Genomic DNA, 20,505 nt, shown 5'->3' on the forward strand with positions numbered 1-20,505 from the left:
TGAATCTGGCTTCCCCACTGACTTTGCTTGTCAGAAGATTGCAAAAGATGGCCACATGACTGCAGAACAGTCACTTTCAAGACTCCACATTTTGATCATGTGACCATGGAGTTGCTGCAACAATTGTGTGACAATTGATCATATGTCACTTTCTTCCAGAGCCGTTGTAACTTCAAAATGTTGCTAAACAAATGGTTATAAGTGAAGGACTCTCTGTATTAAGAATAAATCGAAGCTGTTTACTGCACTTTTCCTGCAGCTGACATACAAAGAATGGCATTATTTGATCTACTGCAGCAGAGTGTGTATTATTCTTAGTAGATGTTTATCCCACTTTTCGTGCCTGGAAAAGCTATCACAGCAATACAGTAATACCTCATGATACGAACTTAATTGGTGCAAGGAGGAGGTTCGTAAGATGAAAGGTTCGTAAGACGAAACATTGTTTCCCATAGGAAACAATGTAAAGTCAATTAATCCGTGCAACCAACCCCCCCCCCCGCAAAAAAACGGCTTTCGGCGACTGCTGGGAAGCCGCGCGGCTGTTTTAAAAGGTGACAGCCGGCCTGGGGGGCTTCCCAGCAACCTCCCGAACGGAACCCGGGGTTCAGAAAATTTTTGCCTCTTCTTACGAACTTTGTTCGAGTTACGAACCGGCGTTCGGGAGGCTTCTGGGAAGCCCCGCCGCCCGGCTGTCACCTTTTAAAACAGCCGCGCGGCTTCCCAGCAGTCTCCGAACACCGGTTCGTAACTCGAAAAAAGTTCGTAACAGGCAAAATTTTTCTGAACCCCGGGTTCGTATCACGAGTTGTTCGTAAGACGAGGGGTTCGTATCTTGAGGTACCACTGTATTTCAAAAGTATATTGTGGATGCAATAACTTCAGAATTCAGTTGATAATACACTTACCAAAATTGTATGTGTTTGGGTTAAAAAACTGTTCAGGTGGAGGATAAGAAGGAGGCACTCCCCGAGTAAAGGTTCGTTCATGTACCAAGACATCCAAAATATGATTAGGAGAGGTGACGCTCACCATCGCATCCAAAGACCATAATGCAAAATATGGACAATTGTGTAACAATTCCCCTGGCCTTAAGAAAACAGACAAAGAAGAAGTAAATCTGACAGCATTAAAATCTATTATTTCTGAAATTTTGTAATAAGAAGAAACTACCACTTACCTTAATGAATCTGGCATCTGAGCATGATACCAGCGATTTATATCAAAAATACCTAAGTAGGTAGATGGCTTGCCTTGACCATAGGTATTCACTTGCCAGCTAAAGACAGATACACTTGTATCAGGTGATGTGACTGGATCAAAAAAAAAAAAGGGGGATGGAATTAATATAAAAGGCAGCTACAAATTATATAAATATAGTGGTACCTCTACCTAAGAATGGCTCTACTGAAGAACTTTTATAGATAAGAACCGGGTGTTCAAGATTTTTTTGCCTCTTCTTAAGAACCATTTTCTACTTAAAAACCCAAGCCCAGAAAAATTTCCCAGGAAATTTGAGAGCGGCATGAAGGCCCGGCCAGTTTCCTGCCATTCCCCCTGGATTTCTCTCTCTGGAGCAGTGTATGGGAGGCAGCCTCACGTCCCTGGTGTATGGGAGGCGTGTGCTCCTCCTCGCCGCCTAAGAGTCCCTTTTAAAAAAAAAAAACCTTAAAGTTTTGGATTTTTTTTTGATTCCCCTCACCTCACCTTCTTCCTTCAGCAGCGACTATTCTCCTCCTCTTCTTTCTTCTCCTCCTCCCACCCAAATTCCAAGCTTTTATTTCTTTCCTAGTGCATTTGCACGCATTATTTGCTTTTACATTGATTCCTATGAGAAAAATGGCTTCTACTTACAAACTTTTCTACTTAAGAACCTGGTCACAGAACGAATTAAGTTCTTAAGTAGAGGTACCACTGTACTATAATTTATTTAACCTTTGCCAAAATTAGTCTATCCTTATAAAATAAATTTAAAGATTAATGCTTCAAAGCAAACAATAACAAAATTAAATGATAAAGTATTACTGAACCATTGTTTAAAACCTGAAAAATTGCTCTAAGTACAGTGGTACCTCAAGATATGAACGCCTCGTCTTACGAACAACTCGTGATACGAACCCGGGATTCAGAAAAAATTTGCCTCTTCTTACGAACTTTTTTCGTGTTACAAACGCCAAACCCGAACTTCCGGGTTTGGCGTTCGGAGGCTCCTGGGAAGCCGCCCGGCTGTTTTAAAAGGTGACCGCCGGGCTGGGGGGCTTCCCAGCACCCCCCCCCAACCCCGAACCCGGAAGTTCGGCAAAAGTTCGGGGTTCGGGAGGTTGCTGGGAAGCCCCCCAGCCCGGCTGTCACCTTTTAAAACAGCCGGGCGGCTTTCCAGGAGCCTCCCGAAGCCGAACGCCAACCCCGAACTTCTGCGTTCGGCGGCGGCTGGAAAGCCGCCAGGCTGTTTTAAAAGGTGACCGCCGGGCTGGGGGGCTTCCCAGCAACCTCCCGAACCCCGAACTTTTGCCGAACTTCCGGGTTCGGGGGGTTGCTGGGAAGCCCCCCAGCACGGCGGTCACCTTTTAAAACAGCCGGGGGGGCTTCCTAGCAGCCTCCCGAACCCAGATGTTCGGGTTTGGCGTTCGGCTTCGGGAGGCTGCTGGGAAGCCCCCCGGCTGTTTTAAAAGGTGACAGCCGGCGGCGGGGCTTCTTTCCGGGTTCGGGAGGCCACTTTGGGGTTTTGTCTGGGAGGGCGGGCAGGAGGTCCGGTGCTGGGGGAGGGAGTCAGGAAGGTCCTCCTGCTCTCCCCCCCCGCGAAAAACACAGATTGTTTGCCGCCGCATGACAGGCAGGGCAAAGCAGCCTGGAGCAAAGGGAGTCTGAAACCGCCGGCGGCTTCAGCTTCCCATTGCTCTGCGGGCGGCGGCAGACCGCCTTTGTATTTTTGGCTGGGGGGGGGAAGCAGGAGGCGCAGGATCGGCGGGCGTGGGGCGAGGCAGCAGGTCTGCATCCTGGGCGGGCGGGCGGCGGGCGAGGAGCCGCAGCCGAGCGGGCCAGCGAGGGTGCATCCAACTTGGGGCTGGCGGCGCCCGACGCAGCGGGGAACATCAGTGCAGGAGGCAGGAGAGGACCGGGCGAAGTGAGGAGAACCGCCGCTGTCGCCGCTCGGCCGCGCCTCCTTGCCCGCCTGCCCAGGATGCAGACCTGCTGCCTCGCCCTGCGCCTGCCGCCGGCCCGATCCTGCGTCTCTTGCTTCTGGGCTTCTGGGCTGGCAACGTCTCCGGCTGCTTAGCTTCTCCTGTCCAGCCCGAAGCCGAAAGAAAAACGTGGAGGCTGGTGAACAAAGGGCAGAACTTTTGGCTTCTGGATGGATGGGAGGAGCTACGCGCCTGTCGGAGAGCTTCCTGGGCATGAAAGCTCGCGAATCCAACAAGGACGAAAACCAGGAAGCTCTCCGAGCTCGGGAAGGAGCTTCCTGGTTTTCGTCCTTGTTGGATTTGCGAGCTTTCATGCCCAGGAAGCTCTCCGAGCTCGGGAAGCCGCCCACGATCAGTCGGCTGCGGGCGGGAGGAAAGCGAATGCCACGGGGCTGGGCTCGGCTCCCTCCCTTACCAGCCCAGCAGGCAGCCACCGCGGAAGGCTCCATTCTGTTCCCTGCCGGCCCGATTGAGGGGCCGGCGGGAGGAAAGCAAATGCCTCTCTTTGTTGCGCTGCCTGGCTGGCAGCGGAAGATGTAACCGAGCCCATGGGGCCGGGCTCCGTGGCCGCCAGGGAACAGAACGGAGCCTTCCACGGTGGCTGCCTGCTGGGCTGGTAAGAGGGGGAGCCGAGCCCAGCCCCGTGGCATTCGCTTTCCTCCCGCCCGCAGCCGACTGACCGTGGGCTCCTTCCCGAGCTCGGAGAGCTTCCTGGGCATGAAAGCTCGCGAATCCAACAAGAACGAAAGCCAGGAAGCTCTCCCTGGCGGAGACCGCTGGCCCCTCAATCGGGCCGGCAGGGAACAGAGCGGAGCCCACATGGTTGTGCTCCGTGACGGGGACCACTGGCCTGCCTAGCGGGCTGGGAGGGAGGCGGAATACGGGAGGAGGAGGAAGAGGAGGAGGAGGGAGGAAGGAGAGAGAGATAGAGGGAAGCCGCCCGGCTGTTTTAAAAGGTGACAGCCGGGTGGCAGCGGGGTTTTTTTTGTTGCACCGATTAATTGACTTTACATTGTTTCCTATGGGAAACAATGTTTCGTCTTACGAACCTTTCGTCTTACGAACCTCCCCCTGGAACCAATTAGGTTCGTAAGACGAGGTATGACTGTATTAATAGTTGATCTTGTCACCCAGGCAATCCACTATCTCTTCATTTCAACGTTCCGCTGCTGGCTGAGAGGCGGTGCTGGCTCTATGGGGGGTTTGCAATTCCCCCCCAGAACACTGACTGGTGCCTCTCTTCCTCACCACTCCTCCAGAGCCGATCTGACCTGGTTCCAATACAGTTCCAGGTCTTCAAACAGCTGGGATTTGTGGTTTCTCCAGAGCGCGGGAGGCACCCATAGTGCTGCGATATTGGCCATATCCCATATCCCTTGTTCTTTCACATCTAAATATGCCATCCTGCTCAATAATGCAATAAAACCCCTAATTCTGTTCTTTATTATTCACATCAGATCTGAGGGGTTAACACTGGAACACAATGCCCATACAGGAAGAACAATAGGAAGCTCAACTGCACAAGCAGAAGGGCACTCTTTTTTATTAGTATGCCTTTGTGGATGAATGCATACTTTTCCAGTGGTTTTTTTGTTAAAGTGCTGATTCTAATATAGATTTATAGGACTTCACAAAATGTATCTAGGTTGTTCATCATCATCATCATCATTTATTGGATTTGTATTCTGCCCCTCTTTGAGGACTCGGGGCAGCTCACAATATATCAAAACAATAAACAATATACATATCTAAAAAATCCAATTAATATAGCTAAAAAACTTTAAACACTCTAATAACATTTAAAAACATTCCCATTCACAAAGCAAGACATACTACACTCGTCGGCCAGAGGGCTGGGGTCTAATGGCCCCAAGCCTGGTGGCACAGATAGGTCTTTAAACTTTTACGGAAGGTGCGGAGAGTGGGAGCAGTGTGAATCTCTGGGGGGAGCTGATTCCAGAGGGCCAGGACCCCCACGGAGAAGGCACTTCCCCTAGGTCCCATCAAATGACATTGTCTAGTTGACAGGACCCAGAGGCGGCCGACTCTGTGGGAACTAATTGAAATATATTCCACAATTATTACTAAGCATTAAACAGGACATAAAAAATAATCAACATTTATATGGTGACAAATTGTATATTTATGGCTTGAGTCTGACATAACAAGTTCCCATTATTAGCTGTGATGTTTACAATACTAACCTTCATTAATACTATCTTCTCTGTCAACATGGCTTCGAAATTTTTCTATAGTTTGACAACCAATTAATTTGGTATTGCTAGGCTGTCCTCTCAAAGAGGAAACCCCTCCTGTAAGGTCCAGACTGTACCTTTCTTCACAGTATTCCAAGCCCTGGAATAATATTAAATCAAATCAATGTACTAACCAAGAACATGAGAAATTCAATTCTTAATAACAAATGCTTAACAACTTGGGTGCTGGAAAAACACTTTTCATTTATGATAGAATTCTTTTGGTCTTATAAAAGTATTGCCTGAATGGCAACATTCCATCAATGGCATTGACACTGACACCATTAATCAATGGTGACACCATTAATCAATGGGGTTGACAATTTTTAAGAATGAAGTGAAAGATAAAGAACAACTCATTCCACTAAGAGCAAGAAGCATATTAAACCCTACCTAATTATCATGAGTGTTCAATAGTAGAGAAATAGCAATGCTTCTTTAAATAAAAATATAAAAACCTGTTAAAACTACTTTGAGGATATGTGTGTTTTCTCCCAGGATGCCCAACGTTGATTCTAAATTATTTTCCACAAAATTAGAACAATCAAATAGCTGGTTATATATTCTCAGTATTCACCAATCAATATACCTCTTGATATTAACTAACCTTTAAATGAGGAAATACTGTTGAATTTAAAAAAAAATCAGAAACCATTTCATTTTTAATAGCACAGAAAGTCTTTTAAAATAAAAGCAATTTATTTTGATTTTCTAATATTTAAAACATAATTACTGCACAAATCCAATTACACTTAGCTTATATTTAAAGAAACTTTTATAACCTCTCAGTGTTTACTGTAAAAGTAAATAACCAAGCTGAAAAATGTAAAAACCAGTAAGCAGTTCACATATCAGAGTCAGCAAGCAAAAAGATGGCAATATTTCAGCACCTATGATGAATCTAGTTCAATGTTAGGCATCTTATACATGAGCTATTGATTCAGTATTTGAATATAATTCAAAATCAGGTGTGTCTAAATTAAACAACTTTTGAAGGGGAAGGTAGGAAACTGAATTCATGAAAAATGTAGAAACATAGAAACATAGAAGACAGCAGAAAAAGACCTCATGGTCCATCTAGTCTGCCCTTACACTATTTTTTTGTATTTTATCTTAGGATGGATCTATGTTTATCCCGGGCATGTTTAAATTCAATTACTGTGGATTTACCAACCACGTATGCTGGAAGTTTGTTCCAAGCATCTACTACTCTTTCAGTAAAATAATATTTTCTCACATTACTTCTAATCTTTCCCCCAACTAACTTCAAATTGTGTCCCCTTATTCTTGTGTTCACTTTCCTATTAAAAACACTTCCCTCCTGAACCTTATTTAACCCTTTAAAATATTTAAATGTTTAGATCATGTCCCCCCCTTTCCCTTCTGTCCTCCAGACTATACAGATTGAGTTCATGAAGTCTTTCCTGATAAGTTTTACGCTTAAGACCTTCCACCATTTTTGTAGCCATCTTTGGACCCGTTCAATTTTATCAATATCTTTTTGTAGGTGAGGTCTCCAGAACTGAACACAGTATTCCAAATGTGATCTCACCAGCACTCTATACAGCAGGATCACAATCTCCCTCTTCCTGCTTGTTATACCTTTAGTCATGCAGCCAAGCATCCTACTTGCTTTCCCTACTGGCTGACTGTACTGTTCACCCATTTTGAGACTGTCAGAAATCATTACCCCTAAATCCTTCTCTTCTGAAGCACAGAACTGCCAATACAATACTCAGACTGAGGATTCCTTTTGCCCAAGTGCATTATTTTACATTTGGAAACATTAAACTGCAGTTTCCATTGCTTTGACCACTTATCTAGTAAAGCTAAATCATTTACCACATTAAAGACGCCTCCAGGAATATCAACCCTATTGCACTTTAGAGTCATCGGCAAATAGGCAAACCTTCCCTACCAAACCTTCCCCTATGTCACTCACAAAGATATTAAAAAGAATAGGACCCAGAACAGACCCTTGTGGCACACTGCTTGTAACCAGGCTCTGCTCAGAAAACTCGCCATTAACAACAAGCCTCTGATATCTATGCTTCAGCCAGCTGCTAATCCACTGAACTATCCAGGGATTAAGTCCAATCTTCACTAATTTATCTATCAGCTCTTTATGTGGAACCGTACCAAAGGCTTTGTTGAAGTCCAGATAGGCAATATCCACGGCACCACCTTGATTCAACACCTTTGTGACATAGTCAAATAATTCAATGAGGTTAGTCTGACATGATTTGCCCTCAGTAAAGTCATGCTGGTTTGGGTCCAATAAGTGATTGGTTTTTAGGTGCTGATTTATCCTCTTTTAACTATACAGTGGTCCCCCGAGTTTCGCAATCTCGAGCATTGCGAAACGCTATATCGCGATTTTTCAACCCGGAAGTAAAAACACCATATGCGCATGCGCGCCCTTTTTTCTATGGCCATGCATGCGTAGATGGCGCCGGGCAGATCAGCTGCTGGGCGGCTTCCCTGGGTCTTCCCCCTCTTGCTGGCGGGAGGGCAAGCGGCGGGCATCAGCGAGGAGTTTGCGTGGGCAGCGGGGAAACCCCAATCTTCGGCTCCTCGCTGCTGCGGCGGAAGTAAAAACACCATCTGCGCATGCACAGATGGTGTTTTTACTTCCGCACCGCTACTTCGCGAAAAACCGATCATTGCGAGGGGTCCTGGAACGGAACCCTCGCGATAATCGGGGGACCACTGTAACTGATGTCAAGCTAACTGGCCTATAGTTACTAGCTTCTTCCCTACTGCCCTTCTTGTGGATAGGCATAACACTGGCCATTCTCCAATCACCAGGAACATCTCCTGTTAAAAGGGATTGGTTAAACAAATCAGTCAGGGGGTAGCAATCACATAGAGTTCTTTAAGAACTCTGGGGTGGATGCCATCAGGACCCATTGCCTTATTTGTCTTTAATTTTTCAAGTTCTTCTAAGACATCGGCCTCTGAGATCACTGGAGCTGAATCCCTAAAGCTGGAAGCAATGCTATATCCATCCTTAGTATTATATTGTAAGCCACCTTCTGAGAAAATGTTACAGAAGTATCTATTCAAATGGTCAGCGATCTCCTTATTCCCATCAATGTATGTATTATCTCCAGTACTAAGTTTTGTGATGCTGCAGTTTTTCTTCTTCCTATCACTAATATATCTGAAAAAGGTTTTATCCCCCTTCTTCACAAATTTGGCAATTTCTTCCTCTTTTAAGGCTTTAGCAGCATATATTATCTGTTTTGCCTCCTTCTGTCTCATTTTATACACCTGTCTGTCAGCTATACTTCCAGACTCTTTATACCTCCTATAGGCAGACTTTTTTTCATTGACTACAGCCCTTACATCATTACTAAGTCATAGTGGTTTCTTCTTCCTTTTACCTTTAGTTATTTGCCTTGCATACAGTCCAGTGGCTTTTAAGATGGCCTTTTTTAATATAGCCCACTGGGTGATTGCTCCTGCCATTTTATCCCTGCCCTTTAATTCATTATTTAAATATTCCCCCATTTTACTGAAATTTGTACTGATTAAGTATGCAGTTAAATATGAAAATTAACCCTGGAAGGAAATATATATGTTAATTTTTTTCTAAGCTTGTCACAACATTTGAGACTCATAAGCCATTTAAAATATATGCTTAAAAATATAACTCAAAACAAAGTTCAGATGGCTTTGTGCTGTTGCATTAAGCACCAGAGACTAAAATAAATGCTTTAAAACTTATATATAAATATAAGAACAGTTTCATTATTATAGTTCTTATGAGCAACCACTGTCTATTTCCTTCTCACATGACCTCAGGTTTGAGAACTCTTCATTTACAGTCCCACTTTCAGGTTTCCATGCTAAAGATTCCCAGAAAAATGCTGTGAATGGTTAACAGAATCTATCAGAAATTGGACAATTACAGTTGCTGCTCTAAGTTGCTTTTCCTGCATCTCATTAAGATTATGGAACATCCTGATGAAATCTGGATGTATAAAAAATATGAATATGATGGCTAAACTGCACAACTGAAATCACACCTCCTTTTATTTTTGTATGTACAGGACCATGGTTCTATCACACAACCATGGCAATCACTCTTTTTTTGGACTCTCTCCCAATTAATACCTTGGTCTCTGAATCCTATTTACATTCAAATACTACAGTTTATTTTATTTTATTTTTATTTATTTATTTATTTAGTTAGTTAGTCCAATGCAAATTGAATGTTAAAGAGAATAAAAATATGTAGTAGTAAATATCAGGGAAAGGATAGAAGAAAAGATATGAGAATAGAATACGTCAATGAAGAGTAGAGGAAAGGATATATGAATGGGAGAAAAGATATATAAAATATAGGAGAGACAATTGGACAGGGGACGGAAGGCACACTAGTGCACTGATGCTCGCCCTTTACTGACCTCTAAGGAATCTGGAGAGGTCAACCGTGGAAACTCTAAAGGAAAAATGTTGGGGGTTGGGAGTTGACACCACGGAGTCCGGTAATGAGTTCCACGCTTCAACAACTCGATTGCTAAAGTCATATTTTTTACAATCAAGTTTGGAGTGGTTGATATTAAATTCGAACCTAGCTCTTGTGTTATTGCAGTTGAAGCTGAAGTAGTCGTTGACAGGCAGGGTGTTGCAGCATATGATCTTGTGGGCAATACTTAGATCATGTTTAAGGCGTCATAGTTCTAAGCTTTCTAGACCCAGAATTGTAAGTCTAGTTTCGTAGGGTATTCTGTTTCGAGTGGTGGAGTGAAGGGCTCTTCTGGTGAAGTATCGTTGGACATTTTGGATAGTGTTATTTACCTTCTTATAAAATCAACAATTTTAAATCTGTGGCAGGAAAACTGGTCCATAATTAAATTATATCCCATTATTAATATTTTTCTCATTTTTAACAATGACTAATGTAAATGGCTGAAACATATAAAACATCATGTTAACAATTGAGAAGAAACTGCTGGATGCAAATACAGTGATCCCTCAAGTATCGCGAGGGTTACGTTCCAAGACCCCTCGCGATACTCGATTTTTTGCAATGTAGTGGTGCGGAAGTAAAAACACCATCTGCGCATGCGCTCCCCTTTTTCCATGGCCGCGCATGCGCAGATGGTGTTTTTACTTCCGCACCTGGGAAGACCCAGGGAAGGTTCCTTCGGCCGCCCAGCAGCTGAGGAGCCGCCTGCCTGCCCGCCTGCCCGCCCACCGCTTTTCCGGCCGCCGCTTTTCCGGCCGCCGCTTGTCCGGCCACCGCTTGTCCACCGCTTTTCCGCCCGCCGCTTTTCTGCCGCTTTTCTGCCCACCGCTTGTCCGCCCGCCGCTTTTCCGCCGCTTGTCCGGCCGCCGCTTGTCCGCCGCTCGGTGCACGATCGGGGTTTCCCCTTTGCGTGGGCGGTGGGGAATTCTGGGAGTTGAAGACCCAGGGAAGGTTCCTTCGGCCGCCCAGCAGCTGATCTGCTCGGCAGCGCAGTAGCAGCGAGGAGCCGAAGACGGGGTTTCCCCGTTGCCCACGCAAAGGGGAAACCCCATCTTCGGCTCCTCGCTGCTACTGCGCTGCCGAGCAGATCAGCTGCTGGGCGGCCGAAGGAACCTTCCCTGGGTGCCGCCCGCCGCTCGAGAGCAAGAGGGGGAGAGATAGAGAAAGAGAGAGAAGGAAAGAAAGAGATGAGAGAGGGAGGAAGAGAGTGTGAGAGAGGAAGAAGCAAGATAGAGAAAGAGAGAGAGAAAGAAAGATGAGAAAGGAAGGGAGTGACGTCATCGGGTGGAAAAATCGTGATATAGCGTTTCGCAAAGATCGAGATCGCGAAACTCGAGGGATCACTGTATATGTGCACATGAAATTAAAAATGTTCTTAATATTGTCTAAAATGTGTAGAATTATGTCAATAGCCATAGTATTAAAAATAAGTTGAGCATATATTTCTTCCACAGCAAGAAACCAAATTATCTTAAAATCTAAATTAATATAATTGCAAGGAAAGTCGCAGTGTGCTTGCAGTGGTGAGATTAATACCTTGTCAAAGAATGCCGTAATAGATTTTAATACATTTCACTTTAGTACTTAAAATTTAAACGTAATACTTTACCTCATACAAGATTTGTCCTGATGCCAACCGCCTTCTGTCACTGAAAGCCAACTGCAGCAGATGTAAACTAAGAATATCTCCTTCACTACAATGAAATATCGAGATTATAATAAATACAAGTATTTCAATTATTTGATTTGTAATATAAAGTAGATAGCAAATTAATCACAGCTGTATAGTATATCACAGAAAGGATACCTTGAGACTCTAGGGAACTTTTATTATGGCTCTAGGTTCACATGGGAGGCCTTATTTTACAACTGTTTGAGGCATGAAGCCAATGAAAACATTACTAGAATGCCTAAAGCACTCTTACACAGTTGATAAAGAAAGCTCTAACTCAATTGGGGGGGAAACACATCTTGGCAAAACAAATACAAAATTTCAATCCTGTGAATGACACAAATATACTACTGGACAAGACTCCTCTGCCAAGAGTTCAAAATACTTCCCCCATCCCTCATTAACAGATATCACTGATGGTGGTACAGTATTTAGAATGCAGTACTGCAGGCTAATTCTACTGACTACAGTTTGATCCTCACCAGCTCAAGATTGACTCAGCCTTCCATCCTTTCAAGGTCGGTAAAATGAGGACTCAGATTGTGGCAATATGTTGACACTTAGAAGGGGCTATAAAGCACTGGGAAGTGATATAGGACTTATATACCACTTTGATTTCTGTGCTACTGCTATTGCTATCACTACAAGCAAAGGTTGTTATTCCTATTTCAGATATAGAAATTTCCTCAATTGCACAAAAATCAAATTTTCCCTATTAATTTCATGTTTAATTACCAGGATCCATGCCATTGAAATGTTCATGAAATTATATTTATATATGAACAAGAAGAACCGTTGAACTTACCTGAACGGTCTTCTCGATGCTCTGGAAGGAGAGTCCAGCATGGGTTTAGCTCTAGTCTTATTGGTAGGACTGAGTTTTAAATTAACATAAATACATAATAATTAGATACCGCCCCCTTGCTGCCCCAAGGAGTCAGTTTTAAAAAACGAAGGTAAGAAGAATAACAATTTATTGAACATTATAAATCAGAACAAGTAATTGAACCGGAACAAAAACTCCCCATGGTTCCAGGGAGGGTATGGACTCTCCTTCCAGAGCATCGAGAAGACCGTTCAGGTAAGTTCAACGGTTCTTCTCCCATGCTTCTGGAAGGAGAGTCCAGCATGGGATATACCCAAGTTCAGTGCTCAAGGGTGGGAGTCTGTTGAACCATGGATTGCGTGTCCTCGCACACCTTCTGAAGCACCCGTCTGCCAAACGCCGCCTCCGCCGAAGCAAAGGTATCTAATTTGTAGTGGCGAATAAAGGTCGTGGGCGTAGTCCATGTTGCAGCCCTGCAGATATCCTCAATGGGCGCCTGTGTCGCCCAAGCCGCAGATGACGCCGCACTCCTTGTCGAGTGTGCCTATATTCCAGTAGGTGGGCTGGTCGAACTCGCCCGGTAAGCCTCGACTATGCATAGTCTCACCCATTGACTAACGGTGTTGGGAGAAACCTTGAGACCCAGTCTAAGGGAACTAAAAGACACAAACAAGGCCTCAGTCTTACGTATCGCCTTCGTACGTCTGATGTACAGTTTCAAGGCTCTGCGGACGTCCACCTTGTGCCACTTAAGTGCTAAAGGATGATTGCCCTTGGTACAGAAATCCGGCAATATCAATTCCTGAGCCCTGTGGAAGTGAGTATTAACTTTGGGAACAAATGTAGGGTCTAACCTTAATACCACCCTGTCCGGATAAAAGGTACACAAATCCGGTCTAACCGACAGGGCAGACAATTCGGACACCCGCCGGGCCGAGGTAACCGCTACCAAGAAAATTGTCTTCAGAGAGAGGAATCGTAACGACACTGTCCTCAAGGGTTCAAAGGGAGGTCCTGTGAGGGCCTGGAGGACCAAGGTCAAATCCCATGTGGGAAAACGCCGAATCGGAGGAGGGTGTGTATTTGCAGCCCCCCTTAAGAAGTCTTTTATCCATGGATGATGGGCCAAGGGGCCCCCATCTTCCCTTCTAATAATAGTCGCCAACGCCGCCACATGTCGTCTCAACGTGTTTGGCGCTAGGCCCTTGTCCAAACCTGTCTGCAAGAATTCCAGAACCGAAAGGACGGAGGAATCTTGAGGTTGCAAATGTCTGGTGGAGCAGAATGAAGTGAAAGCGGCCCATGTCGCCTGATAAATTCGCGTCGTAGAAGGACGTCTAGCAGCCTGAATAGTGGTAATCACGTTGTCCGGAAGTTGACAATTTCTTAAACTGTTCCCCTCAAGTGCCAAGCGGTTAGATGGAGCCATTGTGGGTCCGGATGGGGCACAAACCCTTGGCTGAGGGAAATCTGGTCGTCCGGAATCCTCCACGGTGGGGAGACAGAGAGCCCCATGAGGTCCGCGAACCAAGGCCGTCGCGGCCAATGCGGTGCCAACAACATTATGTCTGCCCTCTCCACGAGAACCTTCCCTATCACCTTTGGGAGAAGCGGAAGGGGGGGAAAGGCATAGAGTAGTGTCTTTGGCCACGGGAGGTGAAGTGCATTGACTCCCTCGGCTCCCGGTGATGCAAACCGGGAGTAGAACCTTGGGAGCTGGGTGTTTTGGTATGTGGCAAACAGATCCACCGCTGGTTCCCCAAAGCGATGGACAATTTCTTGAAAAAGAAGGGGATCGAGTCTCCACTCCGCCGGATCCAGTTCCTGACGGCTGAGCCAATCCGCCTGCTGGTTGTCCTCTCCCGCTATGTGCTCCGCATGTAGAGAGGCAAGGTGAATTTCCGCCCAGTCGAAAAGCAGGACAGTTTCTGTCATGAGTCTGAGTGACCGCGTCCCGCCCTGGTGATTTAAATGTGCCCTGATGGCCACATTGTCCGTGCGGACGAGAACATGATGTCCCTCCAGCAGGGGTAAAAAGGCCTGGAGTGCCAAACGGACAGCCCGTAAGTCCAGGAAATTGATATTGACAGGTCGTAGGTCCTGGGGTGTCCAGAACCCTTGTGTCACCTGGGAGTTGACATGGGCGCCCCATCTCAGGAGGCTGGCATCTGTGGTAAGAATGGTATATGACAGGTGTCCGAAGAGGGAGCCCTGACGCAGCGCCGAGGACCTCCACCATTTCAGAGAGGATCGTAGCTCCTGCCCCACGGAGATCAGCCGGTGTGTATGGCTTAGGCGCCGCCGCTGGTAAGGGAGTAGGGTCCACTGAAGCATGCGGTAGTGGTAACGGGCCCAAGGAACAATGTCCACGCACGACACCAGTGTCCCCAGCACTTTGGACAGTAGGGACAATGGGGCTTTCCGGTGCCGTTGAAGCCTGTTCACCAGTGCGCACACGTTGAGTTGTCTCTCTGTGGAGAGATACACCTTGCTGGAAACTGTGTCCACCACTGCACCCAGATGGGTGAGCCTGGTCGCCGGCACCAAATGACTCTTCGGCACATTGACCGTGAAGCCATGGCGTTGTAGTAAGGTCAACGTGGTCTGCAACTCCCGATGCGCTGTTCTCCGGTCGCCGGACAGAAGGAGAATATCGTCCAAATATGCAAGGATCCGGATGGACTGGAATCGTAGCTTTGCCATCAGCGCATCCAAGAGCTTCGTGAAGGTGCGCGGGGCCGATGAAAGGCCGAATGGCATTGCCCTGTATTGGCAGTGCGCGTTGTGCAGGCAAAATCGAAGAAATTGACGATGCGACGGATGTATAGGGACGTGTAGATAGGCCTCCTTCAGATCGACCGAAGTAAGGAAGTCCCCAGGCCGAATGGCGGCCAGGATGGAATGGAGGGAGGCCATCTTGAACCTTCGGTAGACAACGTATTGGTTCAGACGTTTGAGGTTCAAGATGAGCCTGCAACCCCCTGATGATTTGGGTACGAGGAACACCCGTGAATAAAACCCCGTACCCACCTGGCTGCACGGCACCGGCTCGATTGCCTGAATATCCAAGAGATGCAAAATCTCTTGTTCCAAGAGAGTCTTTCTTGTGGGGTCCCTGGGTACCGGACAAGCCACAAATTGGTGAGGAGGATTTTGCAGAAATTCGAGGCGTAGTCCCCGAGATACGGTTGCCAGCACCCAGGAATCGGTGGTAACTGCCTGCCAGGTTCCGCTGAAACGCTGTAGCCTGCCTCCCAAAGGGACGTCCTGTAGGCAGTCACTTTGAACGCCGAAAATTGCGCTGCTGGGAACCTCGGAAAGGACATCTGGTTTGGTGGAAGCCTCTAGACCGGTCCTGGAAGTAGGAGCGGTCACTTCTATAAGGTGTGGAAAAGGTACCTTGGGTATAAGGCCGGGCCGGTTGCGTTGTGGGTGGAGTCTGGTCCCACCGAAAGGACTGGCGACGAGAATACGGTCCAGTCCTTCGGTCCTGGCGCCGGTACGATCTAGGGAGGACCTTCCTCTTATCCTTATCCTCCACCAGGACGGGCTCGAGAGACTCCCCAAACAGTTTAGAGCCCTCAAAGGGGGCGGAGGACAATGGCCACTTCGATTTGGCATCCACCTGCCAGTTTCTCAGCCACAGAAGGCGTCGAGATGATATGGTGGACGCCATAGCCCTGGAGGCGAATTTAGCGGCATGCAAAGTGGCGTCCGTTGAAAATTCCGCCGTCGCCAGAAGTTTATTTAAATCTTGTCTCAATCGGGTGTCCTCGGGCCCCAGCCGCGCCTGGACCTCCTGAATCCACATAATGGATGCCCGACTGAAAAAGGAGGCAGTAGATGCAGCTCGAAGAGCCCAAGCAGCCATCTGATGTGTCTTCTTCAAGAGCGTCTCCGCCCTACGCTCGTCGGGCTTGAGACTATCCGCATTGTCTGAGGGCACAACCGCCGTGGAGACTAAGGTGGCCACCGGCTTGTCCACGGGGGGGAACAGCAACAGATTTTCCATGGCATCATCGAACGTATAAAATCTGCGCTCCAAGTTCGAAGGGCCTTGTGCCGCAGCCGGATGTTGCCATGGGCGCTTGACATTCTGAAGAAAAATCTCCAGCGCCGGCACCTTGTCTGATTCCTTGACGGCCTCCTTGCACAAAGTGGCCGATGTGCGCCGGCCATCCCCGGATTCCACTGGGGCCACTGCTCCCGGCACGTCCAGGGCCTGCTTAGCTTTGTGCAATAGCACCCGGAATAAGGAGGGCTTGAACAGACCTGCCATTGCCGGCTGCTCGGGAAGGGTAAACTCGTCATCCGACAGATCCATCCCGTGGTCGCTGTCCTGCTCAAAATTGGAATGGTCATCTGCCATGGAATCCAACCCAGTAGGGGGCGGTGGGGCTGACCAGGGATCTCTGGGTTGAGTGGCTTGCAAAGGGAAGGTATGAGCGCGCTGGGTAGCTGCTGCTATGCCTTGTGAGTAGGCATTGGCTACCATGTCTTGAATAGCAGGTGAGAAAGCCTGCCAAGCATCTGATTGTTCTCTCAGCCCAGCTGCCGTGGGTGTAAAAGTAGCAGAGGGACCGTAAGCTGTCTGCATTCCAATCTGAGGCATGGCCTGACTATGAGAGGATGATGGCCTGTCAGATCTGACATTAGGTGAAGGCAAAGGCGGAGGACACTGGGAAGCCTGCCTGTCAGGTGACCAGTCTCTATCAGTTGCAGTCCCTTGAAATCCCAAGACCATGCTGGGTGAAAGGGAAGGTGGAGGGAGAGGCTGGAATGGTTGTATAATCAGTCCCCCTGGAGTGGGGGGGGGACAAGGCCACTTCCAAGCGCTGTTCAAGGGCCTTAATTTTCCTCTCAGCTTCACGAAGCGAGGAAGCTGACTGAGAAGACTTGCTCTTAGGTTTGCCCGAAGATTTCTCTTTGGCTTTTACAACAACCTTGCTTGGCTGGGCCTGTTCTTCCTCCCTAGCAACCTCGATTTTATCAGCCATCATAAGATAGGGGCAGCGTACTTACAATTACGATCTCAATCAATTAGAAACACACAGAGCACAGAGAAGCTCACTCGCAAGTGAGACTATGTGTGCAAACTGCCAGCTAGCCAGAATTCCATTGGCAGCCCTGCCTCGGTGTCAGCCTCAGCGACAGTATCGAGGCAGAATAGGAGCCCTGCGACAGCTTGGCAGCCTGCCAGCTTCGCGCCAATTTGATCGCCGAGCCCAATAAATTTCGCGCTTTCGGGGGCTCCAAAATGGCGGGCGCGACGATTTCCTAGCCTCAGGAGGCAAGGCAGGCACCAACAGGGACACTGAGAGACCTCTCTCTCCTTCAACGTTGCTGTCTCCTTGACAGGCGTCCTGGAACGGCTTGAAAACGCCGCCGCGATCCCCTCATTGTTTTCGGAGCGATCAGCTGTTAAGCGGCTCGTAATTAGCCGCTGCCGCGGCGTTAACCTCTTGCCGCCCCCGTCAATGGGGGAGGGCGGACCTCCCCCACCTGGGGTGTTTGGGCTAAGTCTGGCCTCGGAGGTCAGTGACTTGGAGCCCCGTTGCTCCTTCTCAGGGCAGTACCCGCGGGGGGAAGGGGCCCCACAAGGAGGAATGGTGGGGGCGCTGCCCGCGGAGGGCAGGAAACCCCAAGCCGATCACAAACCTGTGTAAAAGAAAAGAAAAAAGATTACAAGGTTCAAACATAATTTTAATGATTTAAACATTATTTTTAACATATACTTATCCCGGAGGAAAAAACTCAAGTCCTTAACCTCGACTGAATTTTTTAAAACTGACTCCTTGGGGCAGCAAGGGGGCGGTATCTAATTATTATGTATTTATGTTAATTTAAAACTCAGTCCTACCAATAAGACTAGAGCTAAACCCATGCTGGACTCTCCTTCCAGAAGCATGGGAGAACTGCAGGCATCTTCAATTCTACAGAATAGAAGTCTAGTCTTTAATATACAAGAATATATACTAAAACTACTGGGGACCTCAAACCTAAGAAGGTTTTAAGGGACAGATGTAAAATACAAAACAAATCTGTTTTCTAGATGAAAAAAAATTCTCAACAAGAATGGAATTTTTCCAGTCTAAAAGTATCTATCAGAGTGCAGACCTGCTCTTCTTCATTCCTTCAACTCTTCATACTGCTTCCCAGCACAGGAAGGGAGAAGGGAAAGGCACCCATGACATAGGTTCGCCATCACTGACCTAGAGTCTGGCAAAACAACTCTCTCCAATGAACCAATTTCTTATTTCTTATTGCAACACAAGTAAACACAAGTTAAATCATGATTTTCATTTTTAGAATCTAGTATCATCAGAATGGTCAAACTGCTTCACTCACCTTTCTTGTGTTGATTGGACAGCCCACAAGTAGCAACAATTGCGGGGATCATTTTCAGGTTCTTGAAAAGTAACAGCATATACAGGAACTCTCCCTCCCTCTAACTGGGAATGGTATCTGAATATTAGGATGGAAGAAATGGATACATTTAAAAATAATTCTCTACAGGATATTCTGTATTATTTTGGTGTATTTGCTAAATATTTATTGCTTTACAATGGATGGAAATTTAGTAGTGATATTTTAATTCAATATTCTATTATACAATCAACTCAGAAATGAGAAGAAATACAGTACTTTGGGTAATGTATAATCTACATTGCAGCATTCTACAATATAGACCACTAGGATTATGCTGCTTGAATTAAAAGACCATCACACTTTCAAAACGTTTAGCAACAAAAGTATTAATTAGGTAACCATGTCATTAAATTATATCTGCATAATAAAATGGCATATGTTGGATGCATTTTTCATATGGGGAACTTTATTTTCTCCTAAACTATAAAGAAGTAATCTAAGTTATCTGATTCACCGAACATACTGGAATTAATCCAAGGAACCATTTTACTGTGAAAAGGCTTGAACTTCACAATGAAATATGGTTTTTGCAATTGTCTCCTTTTATCAGGCATGTTTTGCATGCAGGATTTTAATTCTCCAGGACAAAACTTCAAAGCTCTAGAGCAGTGGTTCCCAACCTTTTTTTGGCCATGCCCCACTTAAGCATCTCTAAGCATCTCTAAGCCTCCCCCCCCCATGACATATAATTCTTATTATTCAAAAAGTGAACTCATGTGGAGGAACCCATTAACTTCACTTAAACAAGGTTCCAATTGCCCCCACCAAAAATGAAATTGCCCCCTTGTGGAGTGTGAGCCCCACGCTGGGAACCAGGGCTCTAGAGGATGGAAGAATCAAGAGCAATTGCTTCATCCCATTTGTTCTCTAGACAGCAAATGTCATAAATTGATCTACACTTGTGAGAACTTTCATGCTAAATTAACATCACTTTTCACTTATCTCTTCCAAACTGGTGCACATGTGTATTGACAGGACCAAGTGAGAACCTGTGGAAATGCAATCCAACATATGTTGGTCCTTTTAGTAAGGGGACAAAATATCCAGAATACGTATCTATCTCTCACACATATATACAAATATTTCAAATATCAGCATATTAGCATGTTTCCTTTTCAATTTATTTCATACCACTTGACATACCACTTTTTGTACACTTACTCTTTCTTCAAGCTTTTCATATTCCACAGTGAAAGATAGCCATCAGAAAATCCCACAACTAACTGGTTGCTTTTCTGTATATATGAGAGAGTTGTCACAGCAGTTCCTGATGGGTTCAGTAACTGGAAACAGAGATGTCGGCCTTTCCTTATTACAGATTCCCTTATTTGTGGGATTTCAGAAGGGATTCCAGCGATAACTTCTAGATCTGTATATATGGCAATATATAACAAATTCTTATTGCCTTATTTAAAAGCTGCTTACTTAAATAAATTGCTTACAGAACAAAGTAGATTATGCACACAATTAAGTAAGACTGACTAATGATATAGATTGGTTTTGTTCATCTCTTTTCATTTTAACTATTCTGTATCAATAGAACAGACTTGTAGCTCATGGTTGAACCGTGAAGTCTTTGGTGCTCTCTGAACTTGACTGTTTGCTTCAGATGTTTCATTACATCTCCAGGTAACATCATCATGATGTTATCTAGTCCAGTAATA

The 20,505-nt window shown here is 46.1% G+C and overlaps 2 protein-coding genes across 5 annotated transcripts in view; both read right to left on the bottom strand.

The window, feature by feature from the left end:
* The window catches only part of AHCTF1 (AT-hook containing transcription factor 1), a 72,305-nt gene that overhangs the window by 37,147 nt on the left and 14,653 nt on the right, over positions 1 to 20,505 (bottom strand). For all 4 annotated transcript variants that reach the window (XM_070734063.1, XM_070734064.1, XM_070734065.1 and 1 more), the window contains exons 5-10: positions 20,003 to 20,210; positions 18,761 to 18,877; positions 11,524 to 11,608; positions 5,387 to 5,537; positions 1,181 to 1,313; positions 909 to 1,090 (exon numbers count right to left, since the gene is read on the bottom strand). In XM_070734063.1, coding sequence (XP_070590164.1) covers positions 909 to 1,090; positions 1,181 to 1,313; positions 5,387 to 5,537; positions 11,524 to 11,608; positions 18,761 to 18,877; positions 20,003 to 20,210 — 876 coding nt within the window. The remainder of the gene's footprint in view (positions 1 to 908; positions 1,091 to 1,180; positions 1,314 to 5,386; positions 5,538 to 11,523; positions 11,609 to 18,760; positions 18,878 to 20,002; positions 20,211 to 20,505) is intronic.
* Positions 12,601 to 17,156, bottom strand: LOC139158132 (uncharacterized). The gene is made up of 2 exons (XM_070735553.1): positions 15,812 to 17,156; positions 12,601 to 15,679 (listed from the first exon to the last, which is right to left on the bottom strand). The coding sequence occupies exons 1-2, from the start codon at positions 17,154 to 17,156 to the stop codon at positions 12,957 to 12,959; spliced, it is 4,068 nt and encodes a 1,355-aa protein (XP_070591654.1). The 3' UTR covers positions 12,601 to 12,956.

The sequence above is a fragment of the Erythrolamprus reginae genome, chromosome 1, assembly GCF_031021105.1.
Source record: "Erythrolamprus reginae isolate rEryReg1 chromosome 1, rEryReg1.hap1, whole genome shotgun sequence".
Lineage (NCBI taxonomy): Eukaryota > Metazoa > Chordata > Lepidosauria > Squamata > Dipsadidae > Erythrolamprus > Erythrolamprus reginae.